This window comes from Rhipicephalus microplus, chromosome 2 (assembly GCF_043290135.1).
Source record: "Rhipicephalus microplus isolate Deutch F79 chromosome 2, USDA_Rmic, whole genome shotgun sequence".
NCBI lineage: Eukaryota > Metazoa > Arthropoda > Arachnida > Ixodida > Ixodidae > Rhipicephalus > Rhipicephalus microplus.
Genome location: NC_134701.1, coordinates 83,593,495 through 83,613,590, shown reverse-complemented (window position 1 = coordinate 83,613,590; position 20,096 = coordinate 83,593,495). Strand labels below are relative to the sequence as shown.

Genomic DNA, 20,096 nt, shown 5'->3' with positions numbered 1-20,096 from the left:
AACTTCGCTTTCAAAGCTTGCACAAGAGATCCCGGGTAATTCAGGCTCAACTAGAGAATGAACGTAGGAAAGAGACTGATCCCGTTGACCCCGATACCATAGACTGCGACGTAAGCAACCGCTTGGCAAGTCTGTGCTCCTGGCCATGGGAGATTACACTTGCTGCAACGAGCGAAACAAAGAGGAGAAATATGTGGCATACGTACCTCATGGCCCGGCTGAGCTTCTCGTAGGTCATGCGAGGGTTCTGCTTGCGGTCGCCCCACATCTTGGCGACCTTGTCTGATTGGACGAACTTGAAGATGCCATCCTCGCGCCTCTCCCATCGTATCAGGCTCGGGTTGGTCGATGGGTTCAACAGCAGGTCCCGGATGAACTCCCACAGCTTGCCCATGCCTTTGCCTTGGTCAGGCAGAGAAAACGAAATGAGATGTTAGTAAAACTGAAACATTGGAGTTTCCTTTGCCTTGGTCAGACGGCGAAAACAAAATTAGATGTTAGTGAAACTGAAACATTGGAGCTTATAGCCTGATTGTGACACTGCCAGATGCAGCTGAAGATGAGCACATGCAGATATTCTCCTTAGGATTAGGGGAAAAATGACAAGCGAGAGAATAAGTAGAGAACAGCGTGCTTGAGCACATGCATTAAAAACAAGTTGGTTCACGAGCAGAGATAAGACGCACAGTCTGCAAGCATCAAGACATAAAGGCAAGAAACACTTGAAAAAATGTTAGGCGACCTTAGCTGTGGAACGTAACATTTTGGTTTCAATGATGACCTCTTAACAAATTATTGATCAGATCACCAAGGTATACATAAAACCGTAGGCGGTACAGCGAGTTCGTTTTCGTTTTATAAATTACGAATTTACTCCATCACACACTTTTTGACAGGTCAGGCGATTCATTTTAGTCTGCTTACTTTCTTGGTGTCGGACGTCGGAATTGAAATATTTTTCATAAAATAAGTACCTCATTCAAACTTCAACAGGAGTTCATGGCAGTTCCCCTAGCAGTGGTAATGAACTTTCGTTTTTGTGAGGTACCGTTTTGCGCACTCTACAGCCAACTCCAACCTTGAGATTGTTAATGCCTAATCCTTTTAAGGCTGAAACTTGAAACCCAGCCACACATCCCCTGACCCTTTTGTCTCTCATCGATAAAAAGTGATCACTTCTTCAAAACAAAATGCCATCAGCAGACACACAGGTTCCGATCAATCACATAATAATCACCATGGCTGTCAGTACAACGAAGACACCTGGCGTAGATGTATATAAACGCACGGCCTGAATTGGCTCCAGCAGTAAACAATACACCTGGCAACACCTGGCAAAGTTGGGCTGAGCAATTACACACGACGCCTGACTTCAGTCCTGAATTCCGTATTCTTCTCGAGAAAGGTGAACAAAAAGTAGCGGGTAGCGTGAACGCGTAGTAAAGAGCAGCAGAGCAAGCTTGCTGGCTGGCCTGAGAAAGAAAGCGAGACAGATGCAGAGGAGGAAAGAGAGAGAGGATGGTGTCAATGCTTACCTGCTCGGCTGCGCGCTTTGGCCTCTTTGATGGGGGGCCTGCCCCTGCGTCCTTTCTTTTTGCCGATCATAGGCATGGGAGGAGCCACTGCAGATGCAGAGAGGGCGGAGAAAGAGAAAAGAGGCAACGCCAGCGTCAGCGTCTTCGCAGCTCGACACAACCGCGTGCCAACCTAACCAGCAAGCTTGCCCGCCAACGCGCCAAATGTTGTGTTCGGCACACGACCCTGACAACCAAATTTCTGTTCAGCCTTGCAGCTGTGCATTTAACTCCATGTAAATGGGTTCTCGCATTTATCCCTGTGTTAGTGCAGCGTCTCTTTGGTGTATTTTTTCCGCCGACAATATCTGGCCAGCCCAATTTGCAGTCTTCATTCATTCTATAAGGGGAGACAAAGCCACTCGCTTTTGGGCGATCCTCTGATTCTAAGATTGGATGTTGTCCAGTGTGTCCCACCAACGTCCAAAGTGTTGATAACCATAATTATTTCATTTGCCTGTGCTTTTTGGAGAAAACAATTACTGTGTTTGTATGTTATAGAACATGCACTGGCCAGCATCTGAGCCTTAAAAACGTAGGTATGCAATAACCCGAATGTGCGATTATGTATCTTCAATTGAGCACAAGATGCAGTTATTCTTGGTTCAAGAACATTTGAGAAAATGACTTGCGATACAAACAAGGCTTTTTTGGCCTTATGTAGCGGTACTATATAGAGAATATTCACAATTACGAATGCAGTTCAATAAAAGTTGCAGGTTAGTGCTATCCCGCGTTCGCACGCTTGGCGTATATTCACTTTCAGTATCCCCTTTAAATGTTCAGTTAAATCTTAATCGCTTGTTATGTTGTATCTTTGTTGTAATGAGATGAAATGCATGACTCTAACCTCTTGCGGCTAACCTGGAAGCATTACTACTATTGCTTTGGAGGACCTGATAGTGTGCCGTTTCTCCTGTTTTCTAACATCCTTCTTCAGCAATAAATGAGTAGTTAAGCATCCTTACCGAAAAATCAAGACTGTGAACGAAGCTTAAGTGTGTCTCGATTGTAAGACATGGCATGGTTAGTGCATGCAGGTGACCACCGACTGCATGCTTCCCCCCGCATGCAGCAATGGCAGAATGGCTGAGCGCATTCCAAACTTACTTTGCTTGAGTATCCGCGTGTCATGAGGCATGTAGGGAAAGAGGTTCTCCGTCCGCTCATTGACGGTGCTCAGGCTGCTGCTGGTGCTGCCGCTGTCCGACTCCGCGAGACCTGGCGACCCCGATGACGTCACTTCAAGGAAGAGGCACCAAAGAGTTTTCTATCAATTCTCTGCTGGAAAGCGAAGTCCAATAGCTCCCCAGAAGCTCCCAGATTTTTCGAAAAAAGTTCTCATGGCTAACTTGTCAATTTCAAAACACTTGATTACTTTATTACAGTATTCATCCTCAAGCATTTCCTCTGGTAGCATGCAGTGTTGCCGCAACCTTGTGTTAAGGTGTGGTGGTACTAGGGTCTTGTAGCAATCATTTCCTCAAACACACTTGCTTAATTAACATTATATCTTCGAGAGCAATAATCATTGATTGATGTTCTTGGTCTTTGTCATAAGCTCCGAAGAGGGACACTTTTCTGATCAAGGTGATAATGCCTCGCAATCTTTGTTCTTATGAAAAAATTCAGAGTTTTGCCACAAGGGTGAAGAAATGAATGCGATAGCAACAACATGGAAGGTAACGGTGAAAACGGCAAGCAGACCGCAACGTGCAGCGAGCTGACCACGCACAAACGACGCATGTAAACAACACACACAAGACGAAACCCAACTAACAACTTTTACAGCTTGACACTTGTCGCACTGTTTAAACATATATAATATATATAGATACATCTATATAAACGCTGAGTGACGGCGACGCCAATGCTGGCGGCGAAATTCAGCCGAGGGTGTCCATTTAATTGCTATCACAATAAATAGTGAAGATACTGACGCATAAAATGGAAAAGTTCGGCTTGGTTTTTTTTATATTTACCTGTTTGCGGTTCAGGCTCACAGTTTTTTATACATGGAGAAGTACATCTGCTGTGCTACTGCTAGAATGGCAGTCTTTCAGCTTGCATTCTTGACCATGTATCTCTGTTGCTACGTGGAGACTCGCAATCTAGTGAGCATTCTAGCACACGCCATACTTAACTCCTGGTGACAGCAATGTGCAAAAATTTATTGTAGACGTGCCCAACAACCTTTCATGTGCTAAATGACAAGCACTCTTTCAACCAGAAAATCGTTTAAATAATCAATTATCGATTTGGGAAGCACGGGTGTCAGTACGATTTTATTTGAGGGGTACAACCGAGTGTTTAGCACTGGTGTGGCTTTGGGTGAGGGGGCAAGTGTCGCCTACCAATATCAATGAGAATGTCCAAACACCATTGCACAGCCATCCATTGGGGCAGTACCACTTACCATTTTCGGAGCCAGGACTGCTGTTCTGGATTTCCAGAGTGTCGAAATAGCGAGGGTGGAAGGCGTATTTTTCGGGTTCGAAGTAGGCGTCCGACATTCCCATGTCTGCGAAAGATCCAACAACTATTATTGCGTTTGAACTTGCAGTTGAACTGCACTTATGAACTACAGTACAACTTACTTCATATATGGATGCACTTAAGCGAAAGGCAGTTAATTAAACCTACCAAACCACGTCAAGCGATGTCAACATAACATAACCACATATGCATTTATTGCAACTTACTGGCTACCTTTTACCAGTCTAAACGTTTTTTTTTACATTTAATGCATCCTCAAATAAACAGAGAAATAGCCAATGCCTATAATAACTATCCGAGCAATCGCTACTTCCTAAGGCGCATAATATCAGTACCCTATCTAGTGTAATATATTCAGTACGTGTTCATTAAACGAACGTACGCAGTTTGCGCCAAGTGCAATGTATTCTTAGAGCCATGAGTAAATTGATGGTTCAGCGGTGCGCAACTAAGTGCGAAGCAACCACCGGCCGGTGTCGTCAAGGGGCGTGCTCACGTACAGAGACAAATCAAGCCGCAAAAGTGGCCACGATAAGGACAACGAACGGGCGCAAATGTTCCGCCTGAATGCGCACTTCAACCCGGTTGGTTCAGATACGGCCAAATGAAAGCTGCAGCTACCTCTCGAATATGTCGTCACAACGAGGTTCTGTCTGGCTGCACCCGAGAAGGCAGCCACGCTAATAAAATTAGGAAATGAGATAGAAGAGGAGGGGGGGGGGGCTTCTACATTTGTAGAAAGGTTCCGCGCGAGCGAGCAGAGATGGTTGAGTGGACGTAAGCTCTGACACACACACACACACACTTAAGCACAATCCTGAGGAATCGAGCAAACCTGAATTAACATCCACGAATCAATTCGCTCGAGAGAGATAGAGCTTTCTCGGACGCAGCGATTGTCGTGAGGAAGTGCAATAAGAAATGTTGCACGAAAGGCTACTAGGCAGAGTAGGAGTCGCTGCTCATTGTTTAGGCGCACACACGCGTACTCTCGCTTGCACCACCGCGAGTAACCAGTCGATGAAGTTTATTTGGTTAGCAAACGGGTCATTACATCCACGTGGACAGCACGTTGCACGGGCTGTGCTCCACTCATTCGACATGCGCTTTATTTTCCTAATACACCACGACCGAACGTTGCAGGAATGAGAGATGACTACTTTTGGCGACGCTTGCAATCTTGCCGCTAGTGTGCGTGTATTCGGGTGTTGTAGACTGACATAAATCCAGCAATACTCAGTTCGCAATCGCTGCATATATTGACAATACAAGACGGTGACGCTAAACTTCTATTTATCTCTTCCGAACAAGGCAATTGTGAATTCTGCAGTATTTAAACACGATTTCAAAATGTTATAAATCTTCAAAAACGAGTGAGTTATGTGAAAGCGAACGGTTCCTCACCGCTGAGAAGCTGATGCAATGAAAAAGCACGCACAGACATTTGCGACACCATTTTGATTCTCAGCCATCATTGTAAGTAAATATATAAGGTGAGGTTAACTAATACAGAGTCTAGCGCAACGAAAGAACTTGTAAAACACTAAATATAATCACATTGGATTGATTACAAGAACAAAAGGGCTTCTTTGTGAAAACTTTAGAGACTGAAAACCCAGCATGCCCAAAGCATAGTTGTTATGACCAAGAAAGCTGATAAGTTTAGGTTAACAACCAGCAATATATTTTTATGCCGAGGTAAACCATACTCAATCAACTTCAAAGACTGACGTCGTTTATTGTTGGCTTCGCCACATATAGCCCCTTTATGCAGCAAAGCCCGCTTTCTTCAGATAAAGCCGCATAGTGGTACATTCTATATCTATAGAACCTAACACGACTGTACGTTGTTTCAATACGCTTTTTATGTTATACCGATTTCATTTACTAATTTGGAAAGCCAGAATAGCTACAGCATTACGTTCACCGTTACATCAAAGCACCTTTCCGCAATTTTTACGAAATTTTCTTTCACTGACTGTTGCCCCGAGAAATGCCAGCTAACCACTTTGTATAGTCTTCCTTAACTCGACAAAGTTATGCTAAAATATTGGTCAGGTGAGGACGGGAGATCAAATAGAAAAATGATGGCTACAATAACAGCTCGATGTCTCTTTCGTACACAAGGGCAAGATTTACTTTAATGAAAAACCCGTGGAACATTCATTTATAAGAAGGCCTGTCTAATAAAAGAAACATATTCTTTTGCACTGGTTTGCTGGCAGGTTTGTTCATCAAACGACGTCACAGCGCTCGGTGATTGCCAATTCCATTTGTTTTAAAGAGAAACTGCTGCATATCGCAACATTTTCACAGCTTTTAATTTTTGTGACCTGCTCATACTGTGGTTGGAACATCGGTTGACTCGTTCACTTCGCTCCCAATTTCTGACTCCAGCAAAGCATCTAACACGAAATGATGGGCTGCCGTTACCAATGGCTCTTCATGCACAGATGTCACTTTTCTAGCAACACGAAGCGCTTACGCAGCCTTGCCGTGTTGTTGTAAGTATTGCCATAACGTTCCAAACGTCGTTCAGCGTTACGACAACAATGCGCGTCAAATCTGCGTTTTCACGTAGTGCTGCGAAACTTCAAGGAACCTCGCAGCGCCCCGAATCGGTAACTCACTGCGTGACGCTGCCGCGGCTGCTGTACTGTTGCCCAGGTGCCGCTGCACTTCCTCGTAGAGGCGGTGTCCGTAAGAAGGCGCGTGCGCACGGAACTCGTCGAGGCTCATGCGGCACAGGTGTTCCCCGGTGAACGAGGCGAAGGCGGTCATGTTGATCTCGTCGTCCACGATCTCCACCTGGTTGTGGCTCGTCCAGGCCACCAACCACTCGAGCACGTCGTGAGACTGCCAGTGTTGGATGGGAAGGCTCTGCCACCGGCTCTCGCCGAGGTCCAGCACGTCCGTCGGGAACGTGTCGCCTGTGTGGCCGCCACAAACTCGCGATGTTCTCACAGACTAAAGGTGGCGTATCCGGCATCTAAGACGCTGGATACGTAAAAACCGTAACATAATAGCAGGCTCGCGTTTACGCTGATATATTGTGGTTTCACGATCAGCAAAGAACTGTCTCATCTTGCAGGACATGCTGATGATAGTTATGGTCGTGCGTGCCAGCATGAGCGTATCTGCGGTCACTTCCCGACTTTTCTGATTAAGAACGAATGCGTGTTTTGTTCAGCACCATTGTAGAAGCCAGACAGCTACTTTTGTTTGGCAAATTCCCATAACGTAAGAGAGTGAACAAAGATTGCCACTGCTAGCACATAAGCTAGTTAATAGTACTATCTTTCAGCAGCCAAACCGAGCATTAAAAAGCGTTAACTGTCTTTGTCACTCTACCCCATTTGCAATTTACATTGCTTCTAATTTATGTTGCTGAGATAACTTTCTAGGAACAGTCGTACGTGAATAAACGCCGAAGAAATCTCTTGACGCAGTCGAAATCATGCTCTACCATTGATAAATTCATGATGTACCACAGGAACTGCCCTGTTTTCGCAGACACGTACCTTCAAAAGGTATGGGCCTGGATGGGGCCATGAGGTCCATGTGCTGTAAGGAAGGTGTCACGTGGTCTGCACCATCCAGGCCGATGGGCTGCAGGTTGCAGTACGCATTCTTGTCCTCCTCGGTCGGTTCGTACATGAACTGTTCGTCTGTGCTGAACGGGGACTGCGCAACGAGAGGTTTCGTCTATTATAACAAGCCTGGACACATTAATAGGAGAGCGGTCAACATGAACTGCGTTACATCGAAAAATATACATTGTGTAACACAAATAGAAATGCGTGAACAAAGATGCTTTTTGTAAATAATCTTAGTAGCGGTGTAAACAGAAAATTCAAGCTGTGCAGGGTTTTGCGAGAAAGGTGGTTATCTGTAATACACACGATTACAGAGATAATCTTTTACGAGGCCGCAATCTTGAAACGTAAACTAGGTGTGCATTACCTGCGACAACAGCCCACTGCTGACTGAAGATAACAGTACTCGCCATGCCAATGATACCTCATCGCTAAAACTAGACGTACCGAAAGGCCGTCTCTAAATCATCTGAGGGGAGGCCTCCCCACCTCGAAGTATTGCAGTCGCTACCTAGTAACTACACAATAACGACAAAGTCAGCGCGCAGCTGGGAGCTATGGTATGCTAAGCGGTGACACCGTCTCTACACTGTTTTCCTAAGCCGATACTGGGACAAAGTGACAGATGACTTGTACATAAATCACTGATGTATTCCAGCATGCACAAGACGAGTATTCAGAGTAAACGTCTTACCTCATGGGTCGCCATGAGGTCTGTCTGGTTGAGCATCATTCTGTAGGCGAGGTTCTGCGTCCGAGACTGGACTCTGCAACGATAAAAAAAAACAAGCAAGTGTGAACGTGAGTACATCCAAAACGAATCTTTTGTGCAAAGCACGATACTCGTCAGTTTTTACGGTGAAGTATGTTGTCGCCCTCGCTTCTAGGCAGCAACCGCGGTTCACCGAATTTCTTAGCCAGAAGACTCCCGCGTATCCAGAATCGGCCACTACGCTAATCTAATCACTTTGCACTTTGCATGCTCAAAAAGATTTGCTATTTGCGCCGTGCAACATCCCGATAAGATGGATGTATGAAACACATGGCGGTATTTGGCAATATCGCGACATTGCTAAGAAAGCAGAAAAAAAAAAGGGGGGGGGGTGGAGGAGTTTGCGCTAGCCGCGTAAAACTTAAAATACAGCGAAACTGGTTGACTCATGGGCATAACGCGGCCTTCGTGGTCGATGCTACGTCTTTCTTTGGCGCAGACTAGACAGAGTCGAACCCACAGCCTGTCACAGACCACGCAAGATTGTGCAAACTCAAGCGCCAGAACCAACGCGCTAAGCTAACTATGGCAGCCCCGGTAGAGGCGCGGGTCCTTTAATGCTCACCTCAGCTCGCGTGGTGGCTGCGCAGACCATCTCTTTCGTTCGACGCTGCTGATAAGCAACGACACGTGACAAGCAACGGAGCGGATGACGAAACTTTTTTGTGGAAACTTGACATTTTACCTCAAACCTTAACAGCTTCGCTCTCAATAACGAGAAAAAAAAATGTCCACGTTAGGAGGTAGGAAAAGCAACCATCTTAAATCGCTGTGTACTTTAGCATCTATATATGGGAGCAGTTATGCATATCTGGCCCTGACGTAGGTCAAACGTTCCGTAGTAGACAAGCGAACAATGTTATTTCGGCTGCATGCGTGGCGCTATTCCCCATCGAAAGCCATGTACTCATAGAAGGTCGAACGCTTGAATACAGCCTATCATTGTGATATGTTTTGTACCACGCAACGTTGGTATACTTTATTATGGTAACGATTTATGCACTTATCGATTGATGTGCATTATTTGTCCTCATCTATGCCCGCAAGCATGAACTAAACGCCACGAAAAGCCGTATAAACAGCAACTTTTGTCACTTCTCGCACAGCTTTCTTCGGGGCCAAAGCGGCCGCCGAGTTCCGCCAGAGCGCGGCGCTTGCTGTCACGCTCCGTCAAGAGGCTCGTCAGCCCTTTTGCAGCGGTGCCTGACGCGCCACGAGTATTTACCGACGCGCCGAGCTAAGCGCTGCCTAGCGTAACAGCAAAAAAGATGTTGAACAAAAAAAGTGCCACGAAAGCGCTTGGCGCAGCATCCCCCAACAAAACGGCGCCTGTCACAAGCGCGCCTCGCCGGCCTCTTCGAGTGACACGAACTGACACCGCCGACGGCATCTCCGCGTGTCCTCCTCGCGCCGTGAAAAGAGAGCCACCGCTCCCGCGGCGCCTCGTGGAGGCCTCCACGCGTGCCGCGCAGAGACGCGCATATTTAGTCTGCTACCGCAATCAGCAGGCGCGCATGCTAGAATATACTGAACCAGCGCGAACGTACGCCGAGTAAAGCAGAGAAATTCGCAAGAACAACGTCTCAGGACTCTCAAACAATCGTCTCCGTTCTAAGGTAAAATATAGAGGTTGCGATCCAACATTACAATATTTTCGATCTGCATAAATGATCCTTTTGGAGCTTCGCACCGATCATTAGCGGTGAAAGATAACCGAGTAATGTAACCTGAGAGGAGCCATCGGTGTCTTATTTTTTGGTATATTAGTCCAAAGGGACAAAAAGAATCGGCTAAGGTATGCAGTTTAGACTGTGGGTTCAATAGTTTCAAGTGTTCCTTGATTATTTAGCCAAAAAAGAAAACATCTGCTACTTAACAAGATGAAGGCACACCTTTCTCTCTCTCTTTTTTAAAACAATCTGAGAATCTCAACGTAGACCCGTCATAACGATGTCACAAAATCGTACGCTAAACAAGCGCACCAATAAACATGTTATTTCATTAAGAACACATCAATGCATTCTTATGCAACACACATACACACACACAAAATAATAAAAGAAAGAAAGAAAGCTTTCCCGACTCTGAATAAACTGGCAGCCTGTGTATCCTGTGTCGTTTCTTTCACCCTTCCCCCCCTTGCACGCCGTAAACTGAAGGGCGGCACGTGCCGCTTTGTGAGGCTGCCACGAGCGACATTGTCGCTCAGGAGGAAGCCGCCCGGTGTGACGACGCAAGGTGTGGCCACACGTGGGAGGGGTGTGACCACCACCTTGCATTGCGCCGGTGCCGCGCCACCGGTGGAGCTATGCTCATCTAGGCCGACAACGATGTCACTTGCGGTCGCCTATTGAATGGCGAAAGCTCGTGGATCAGTGTAAAACAACCAGATCGTGATTACGTATACAATGCCTACCTGCGTCTCTGCACTTGCTTAACCAAGCACGGGAAGCCTGAATATGCACACATTGGACCTAACGTAGCTGCGGCACCATTGCTAGTCTACCCAGGGTATGTTTGTCATACAGCGTCACAATAACGGCACCTCACAGTGCTGCAGGCTTTAATTTGTCTATCGTTTTTCAGCCTACAAGTCACGAGGGAAGTTGTGTCTACAATTAAAAGCAGCTGTGGAGGCGAAACTTGTACATTATTGTGCTTTGAATAATATTTCTGGATAAATACGTGTTTGACTCGTTGCGAAGTGCATATATAAATATTCGATTGGTTGACTGGTGGATTGATTGATCGATATGTGAGGTTTAACGTCCCGAAACCACGATATGATTATGAGAGACGCCGTAGTGGAGAGCTCCGGGAATTTCTTAATGTGCACCCAAATAAATCTGAGCACATGGGCCTACAGCATTTCCGGTTCCTTCGAAAATGCAGCCGCCGCAGCCGGGAATATACGAATTCGAAGCGGCTAGATGTCAGTGGAGGGAATGGGTGCTCCTATGTTTTGAGAAGACGTACGCGTAATGTTCGGGATCAGCGCGTTGCTTTCGCAGGAACGTCGTCGCGTCGACGGCGATCACAGGGACAAACTTTTGTGCCGCTTCCACGTAAACGGCTCGGAGGCGACTCTTTGCAGCCGCTTATTCGCTCGCACGTCTAGCGCATACCATGTTTGCACATCGTTCGTGTTCGATGAGTGCCCGTACATATGCGCATGGTTGCATTTAGCACGAAACATAGATGAAAAAAAAAATTGATAGAGCTCTTATAAGCTTCGTGGTGTAGGCACCCCCCCCCCCTCCCCTCTTGTGTTCATGTATTCCGCAGAGTTTCTTACGCGTGTTAGCACTTTTCTGTTGAAGAGTGCTGCGCGCGTATTGCGAAATGGCACGCGGAGCGACAGAAGCGCGCCGAATTCGTGGCAATGAATGTAGATAGACCTCGTCTTGTCAGTAGATGTCGCACAACTTGTATGAAGAAGAAGAACTGTGCACTTCATTGCTGTGGAGCACTCTGGATAACCGGAGTTCTTTAATGCTTTGTCAAGACGTAGTAAGGTAGACGCAACTCAATTGGGAACCCACTTCCTATAGAGTAATGTGGCCGCTGCGATCGAGAATCTCGCTAACACCGCAGACACTCGGGCACCTGGATGCGGCTGAAGAAAAGGAAGAGACAATATCAACCATTGCCCGCGATTAGACGAGTACACTTTTGTGTGCTCGTTTCAGAGCGTGGTTAGAGAACAGCGCCAAGGCATAAAAAAGGCCCCTCATAAAAGTGCTCGCTGTTTCTGCCATTCCAGTGCGTAAGATGAGCAAACACTGAAAAGTGCCCGGGCAGTGGATCGCCTCCACGCATATCGAAGCGCCGATGCCTAAAAACGGGTCTACTGGGATCGTCTGCAGACGAGCCGGTTAAACGTTTCTACCCGAAGAGAAGCCTGCGTGGTGTCATTATTTTGTCGCTATCTTCTCTTTCCACGACGCGGTGGAAGCACGCACTAGGCGATACGTTGGCGCATGTCAGTTCCGCGTGGCACGCACGTCGCACTGTGCCACCCAGCACCCTCTCTTTTCCCCGCAGCCTTCCGCTATACTACATAGACGGCGACGGGCAGTATACGTCGAGGGAATGTGTGTGCGGTCGCCATTAGACCTACCTCTGAATGCGGCTGAGAGAGAGAGGAGGGCTATGATAGACGCATTGCGGGCAGTTTGCTGCGAACAGGGAGAGGGGCAACGAATGTCGTGCAGAAGGAGAGAGACGCAACGTGACGCGAGCATTAGGTTGGATCCCCCTCCTTCCAGCCCTCCGCCTTCCCGTTCCGAAGATATCATTCTAATCGGCCGTTCGCCACGCCGTCCCGTCGCTGCCAGGCTCGTTCGCCGCCGACGGGCCATCGCGAAACGGCAGTTGCCTTTGTGTATACAGATATAGGCTAGACGCGCGACACGAAGAAATGCCGCGCAGATGCATGAGCGTAAGACGTGTTTACGCGAAGCAGCTCAATGTAAGGTCGAGGATGCATTTGCAAAGCCAGAATAAGCGAGTTGCACATTGCATACAAGTGGACTTGAAGTCACTAGGGTCTGTCCACTATACACATGGTAACTATGACAGATTACTTCGGATTTGCTCGTCCTGTAAGTGACGTACTATTCTTGGGCAAAGTTGCTCTTGTCGTTCGCGGAGGCGGTGCAAATTGAGGAACGTGTGCTTAGAAATAGCGAGGCTGTGCGAAGAACGCAGTCGCGCCACCATTTTACCCACTGCAGCAGGTCAGATAACTTTTTCGAATGGGAATTGCAACACGATACACACGGACGGTGTCTTGGAAAACACCTCTTCTTTGGACTTCAGAAACCGTTACTTTTATTTAACTTCGACGCATAACACGAATGTTATTGACGTTTCCGTTCAAGCTTCGCGCGTTACGTGTACTCTTTTTTTGTCCCTAACAGCGATCTATTTACCAACCTGGGATGCAAGCCTTTATTATTATTATTATTATTATTATTATTATTATTATTATTATTATTATTATTATTATTATTATTATACCCTGGCAATTTCATTCGGTTGAAGCCAGTGGCCTTGCGGTGCATTTTTCGTCGGCGTTGGCTGCTATCTTGAAAGATGACGTCAAAATATTTTCGGGCAACAAAACACGCCGGTGTCCTCAAGTATACCTCAAACGTTCGGCGGCTGGCGTACAGGCATGAAACAAGAAGTGCCTGGGGCCCTTTGCGAATCCCGGAGGGCGAACGGCTGCATGGCGCGTCTTCTCCCTCTGCAGAGGTGCGGTGTTTTTATACATCTGGAAGTAGCTTCCTTCGAAGGTACCAAATCGCAGCCTGTGGTCGCCCAGCAAAGAGGCAATCTGGGAACAACTAGCGGGCTGATCGAGCCATTTGTACAGCCATAGATGGAGAACGAGGGAAGGCTGCGGCGGTGATAATAGTACGGCCGGCGAGGGTGCCTAACCGAATAACCCAGATCTGCGCGGGCCACGGGCGGCTTCCCAATTAAAGCGCCGCGGGCTAGGACGAAGAGGGAGTTGCGAACGCGGATGTGGCTGGTTCCCCCCCTGCGGCAGGACGACGCCTTATCGAGCGACCTTCCCCGACAGCCCCACTGGGTCACCCTTCTCGACGACTGCGCGACAAGTCGCGACGTTGGTAGGCCGATCACGACGTGCACAGCGAAGTCACAGAGATCTCGAGCACGTGGATTGAAAGGCAGCCGGCAGTCGTGCTCTATAGGGTCGTGCGATTCTGTTCTGTTTTTCCGAAAAAACCGGAGCACCGTCTCTAGCTTTTTTCCTATACCGCCCGAGGTCTTGTATTTGTTGCCGATCCGTGCCTAAAGTCTCGAAGACTGGGGGTCCCGGCTGGCGTCAGTCTATACGATTTCGGTTTTTCAATCGTAAATAACCCTCTACGTTTAACGTTCCGGGTGCTTCTGGAAGCGATATCTTGATTTGACTTAGGGTTGGTCTTGAGAGGAAAAAAAAAAACGCTCGTAGAATTTGATTTGTGGGTTTCTTATGGCTACTGGTATCAGATAAGCCAAGCCATGTGGCCTGATAAAGAAAAAGAAATAAAAGTAACTGACAGACCTAAAGCCAAAAGATCTTTTGTTTTATTTCCCACTGTTATGATCTAACTATGTGGCACCAAATTCACAAAAGTTATCCTCAGTGCCTCTTCTGACTGCCCAACTTTCTTCTCATCATATGTCCAGCGTCGGAATTGGCTGAAGTGTTCTCGTTCGAACATTTTCAGCATACCATACCTTGGGAATATGGGCCCTGTTTCGCTCTTCCCTATTATGGTTACCGAAAAAAAAAAAGACGAGTTGGTCAACTTGGTTCAAGCAGAAGCGACGTGCGTGACCCGTGAACTTGCGACGGAGCAGTGTCCGAGAGACGTCCGCGGCAGACGGGCGTAAGGTTCGGATCATTTCCAGAGAACCCCGCCGCATGCAAACGAACCGCAACTTGTTCAAAATGTTTCGAAATTTCCAATTCCGTAGCACTCCGTATGCGCATGCATTTGTGCATGGTGCTGACGTCCTCTCCCGAGCAAGGTGAAGGTGTATACTGCGCAGAGAGCTCCGGACTCGTATAATGCGAGGCGGTGTACGTCGCGCGTGTAATCCAGCGGATGCTGCGGCTTCTTACCTCCTCCCTTCCAGCTCTACACACTGACAGAGAGAGAGAGAAAAAAAAGCCGCTCTATTCTGGGGCGAGGGGTAGTCGCTGTGCGCCGCGCTGACCCATTGCGACCTGACGCGACCTTAGCCTCCACTTTATAAAGAGAGAGAGAGAGAAAGGTTACCACTCGGGGGAGGGTTCGCCGAGAGGTTACACGACTCTGAAGTTCCCCGGTTCCGCATTTTTCGACGAGGCTTGGGGCGGCTTTTTTTCTCGAAAATTTCCTTAAATTTATGTATCTTCACGTCGCACTTTTGCTAAAAGCGCAACCACAACTTGAAGTCCAGGTCGCTTATATCCAATCTGACATAGCGGTACCATACTATAAACTACTTTTTACGCGACGGCGTTAAAGAATAGGTTTGTTTTCTTGTAGTTCTTTTTTTTTCTTTGAAAATTGACTTTGAAGACAGCTGGTTTCGCTGGCCCCATCCTAACATGCTACGCGTTTTGGTGAGCCTTACGTTTTCTGTAACACTCTCTCTAAAAATCATACACGCAAACTTTTTCTTCACGAGTCGTATAGCCCCCACGAACACTTCAAAGCGTACTAAATGAACTCCTGAATAGTTAAAGTGTATCGTAGCAGAAAGTCACGCGTGCGACAAGCCAGAACGCATTAAACAGATTACCAGATGAGTGCTTATTATTATTATTATTATTATTATTATTATTATTATTAATATTATTATAGTAGTAGTAGTAGTAGTAGTAGTAGTAGTAGTAGTAGTAGTAGTAGTAGTAGTAGTGGTAGTAGTAGTAGTATCAGCAGCAGCAGTATTGTAGAAGAGTGTGCTGCAGCTCGTCTAAAACGGTTCGCTAATGAAACTAGATTGTTTCTTCTTACGGGATAAAAAGAAGATAAAAGTGAGCCCCGTAAGTGTGTCTCAGGGGGAGGACACCTCAACGGTAGCTCACGAGGGGGGGTAAGGAGGGATTAAAAGGATAGGATTAAAAGGTATATAGATAGAGAGAGGGTAAAGAAGAGAGCGTGGCGCAGGGACAGCGACATCCAGAAGTAAGGAGAAGATACGGTCCAGAAGTAAGGAGAAGTAAGGAAAGATGGACACGGTCGCAGAAGTCCGAGGACGGGACACCACTCAGTGTGAGCTCTTGTCGGCGTCAGGAGATGGCGTAGGACGAGCCAGTCGGCCAGAGCTGCGCTGTCGTCGGAGAACGCGGGGGCACAACTGGCCGGCACGAAATCCAGCGAGCGAGCCCAAAATTACTTGTGCTGTAATAGTACACGAATGGTGCACGACGCATTTGTGGAGCAGAAAGATTACCTCCTCTGACTTTACGTTGATTTTGATCCGAGCAAATGCAATATACTCTTCAACGTTTCGAGCTTTTAATCTGCTCCTAGCGGCAAGGTCGATCTATGTTTATTGTTTCAACGCGAGGTTAAAATGGCACGCGTCTTCGACAGCGGTCGTCTTCTCCGGGGAGTCATCCGATGTCGCGCCGTCATCAAGCAAAGGTGCCCCGCCCGTCCGACTGCCTCTCATATCCGCCATCATAGCTCGCTCGAGGTCGGATCGTAGCTCATCAGCGCGCGGGTGCCGCCGCTTTCTTGTCCTCGGAAGGGACGCGCCTCGAACACCAGGCGCGTCGAGACGACGCTGTGCACCTCTCGTGACCACGCCTCAATTAGGAAAGCAGGCGACTGCCTCTGTGTCCTCTGGTTAATCTATACCCCTCCTTGCGCAGCATTCGCGGTTTTTCGTGTGTCTGATGCACGCCGGCTTCTTCTCTCCTTTGAAGATGACATGAACGGCAGTTTTGAGCTGTCCCTGGTTGGGCGCGACAGTGAGCTTAGAACACGCGTGGCGAAATTGTGATGCTCAGTCGCATTCGTTACGTCCAAGAAACTGACGCAGCTTAAAGACAAAAGAGAGGAATGCTAGCATTACTCGCTTGTGACTTGAATATGAGTTCGTTTTTGCAATAGTACAGACAAATATCGATAAGAATTATGGCGATTTTAATTACGCTAACCGCGATGCATCACAAGACAATTAGTGGCACCAACCAGAGCCAGGACGCCGTTAATCGTCAGGCGTAAACACGCAGGTCCGTTCTTACACCATCGAGCCTTCAAACATCATTATCACTCCAAAGAGTGCATAGAGAGGCTACTACAAGGAACAGATGGTACAGTGATTTGATATGCACTCAAGAACTAAGCCCGCGAGTTGAATTTCTTGTATACTATGCTGTATACTCTGCCTAAAGATTCAAAAAAGTACCCGTGACGTCTTATTCGACTAATTGTAGAGAGGCTGCTGATGTCCGCGTCCGCAGCTTTTCCGAAAGACCACGAACGCAATCTTCGCAGCAAAAGAACGAGCGCCCCGCAAATGGCTACCCCGACACTTGCTTATGTCGCAGCCATTTGGCTACGGCATCAAAGAGTGCGTGTGTGCCTACCTGCAAGAAGCCAGCGGTGGAGAGCTGACGCGAGCAACACAATTACACGCAGCCTCAGAGGCGTTAATAGGATTGTGCAAAGGCTAACAAGCCTGCATTTAAAGACGGATGAGCACTCTCGTTGGAACTCGTCGACTGTCGAAATGCGCTCATATTTGATCCTTGAAACAAGCAAACAAAAGAGACTTCGTTCCACTGTGGAACACTTTCAATAGAGAGGCTGGCCTTGGACACGGCTCAAGTGGCGCCGTCGTCTGAAGCCATTGGCTAGAGTCGGGCGTACGCGATAAGGGCTCCCTCTGGGGCCGTGCGTGCGTTCCAGGCCACAAGCGGCCGGGCTCAAATTACAGGGCCCTGGAAAGAAAGTGGCGGCTGTAATAAGAAGCCGGCACCTTTTTGGCTTGAGCTGTTAGAAAGTTGATGACGTTTAATAGCGCGGCCAGAAATAAAGACGTCAAAGCGACAATGATGAGAGCTTTTGCCAAGACGCGAAGGGATTGCGCGCGCGGATTACTCAACGCAGGTAGCTAGAAGCGTTGAACAGCCGAAGCACGGTGTGGCCGTAAAATGCGCTAAAACGACGTGTACAACTTTGAAAAAGCGGTAAACACACGTGGCCTCTACCTTCATTATTTACATGACTGTCACTTTAATGTCCGTATGGCCGTGCAGTAAACAAAAACAGGTAATGCCGCACAGTTTCCTTCGTATTACCTGAATTGTTTTAAATATACATGATTTCGTAATTTTACGTGCTTATGCTACAAGGGCAAGCGTCAAGATTGGAGCCCTTTAAGACGCTTCGCAGGGTCCGTCGCAGTGGAGCAGTGGTGCTAGTCTACTCAACCGGGTTCGCTTTTGGCCGCGACGGTAACTTTTCAATGGAGGCAGAATGGCGGAGGACCACGCACTGTGCGATGTCAGTGCAAGTTCAAAAAAGACCAGATGGTCGAAATTTTCGGAGCTATCTACTACAGGACCTCTCATGACCGTATCGTAGTTTCAGGACGGAAAACCCCAGATAATTATTACTATCACGCTACACAGGACGAATACTGTGGAACAAACTACACAGTATAACACCAAAACTATACTTGCGAAACGAACTATAATTTTAGCAGGCAGCGAAAATCCAGAGCGAGTTACAAATGCGAATAACTTCCACGTTACAGGCTTTGCTCAAATGGCGCTTATAAGCAGCCTGTTTTCGGAATTTTCGCTGCATGCAGGGTTACCACCTTCTTCTATAACTTCTCTTTGATTGTCATTGACATGGTTCAGCCTTATCTATGTATAATAGTGAGTAATCGATGAGCCTTCGTTTGGCACTTACGAGTGCTGAGATATGGGTGCTCAACCCACTCGTTAGTATGTTAAGTTGTTTCGAAACAACATGAAGGTTGATGTAACGTATGCAAAACCTCCAAAAGAAACAATTTTCGACATTGCCGTAATTAGTACATGTAAAATAGCAGAACGCGTGAACATGTAGAGTGGGCAGAGCTGCATACATTCGCGTAAGCTCTCACGGAAGAGATACCCCTTCTCGACCATGCAAAACATTCGACAAGCCTCTCCAATATTGCCTATTATATGGCCCCCACCCCCACATTTCTATGCAAGAAATGTTTCAGTCGAAAAAGACAATCACAACTGAAAAGAACTTTTGTGCATGCATGTGCTTATGCTTAGCAGTGGTGCGCCTTTCAGAGATCATAACAATGTACGACCGGAGATCCTAACTTATCTTTCTCTTTCCATTTCTCCTCAGCATTTGTCTCAGTGTACCTAAAATCCACGACGTACTACGTCTTGTAACGATGTGCCTCGCCCTTTGCGGCTGAACAGGGAAGAAGGGACGTTGAACGTATCTCTCTTTCAGCTCGACAGTGGCGCCCTCGTTCATGCCGCCCGAGGACGCAGCCAAGATCGCGTGCGTCTTCGCGTCCGCCCAAAGCGATGGCTCCCTCCCCCGATCTGCGCAGGGTGCACGGCAGAATGCCGGTCACACGAGTTCACCTCTTCCACCACTCCCTCTCTACAACCCTCCCCGTTTCGCTGATTGTGGTGCCGAAATCGAAATGACGGAAATTTGCGGTCGAAACCCCACCATATCGAACGAAAGACAACGTGACGACGTAAATGTTGCGGATCAGGTATAACGATGACCGGATCATGATGAGAGCGTAAGCTGCGAGTCAAAAAAAAATATTGAGCGGTAACTGATAGACTTGACTGATTTATTAAAATTTCATTTACACAAGCAATCCCCTGGCGGTGTATACCATCGCAACAGAATGGCGCTGTCAATTCATCATTGTTTTGTGGGCGATCGCTTTCACATAAGTACCATGTTTCACGATGCACAGTTGGTACTTATGTGGTCTAGAAATTATACGAACTTGTGTTCGTTACACCAGGCCGCACTAATGCGCCTCACCGCGATCTGCTAGTTAAATACTTAGCGAACCTGAGTATCCTCGCATATTTACACACATGAGTGTGATATGCCGCTTCAACACCAACAATGCCCGCTTGGCGGTCATTGCGGG

General features: G+C 47.4%; 1 protein-coding gene across 5 annotated transcripts in view; it reads right to left on the bottom strand.

The window, feature by feature from the left end:
- The window catches only part of LOC119170824 (ETS homologous factor), a 414,244-nt gene that overhangs the window by 8,354 nt on the left and 385,794 nt on the right, over positions 1-20,096 (bottom strand). For 4 of the 5 annotated variants that reach the window (XM_037422086.2, XM_037422088.2, XM_075886596.1 and 1 more), the window contains exons 2-8: positions 8,361-8,433; positions 7,592-7,754; positions 6,701-7,000; positions 3,991-4,095; positions 2,685-2,816; positions 1,536-1,622; positions 207-402 (exon numbers count right to left, since the gene is read on the bottom strand). In XM_037422086.2, the coding sequence (XP_037277983.2) occupies positions 207-402; positions 1,536-1,622; positions 2,685-2,816; positions 3,991-4,095; positions 6,701-7,000; positions 7,592-7,754; positions 8,361-8,433 (1,056 nt within the window). The remainder of the gene's footprint in view (positions 1-206; positions 403-1,535; positions 1,623-2,684; positions 2,817-3,990; positions 4,096-6,700; positions 7,001-7,591; positions 7,755-8,360; positions 8,434-20,096) is intronic. The other variant, XM_037422087.2, reaches the window with a different exon arrangement.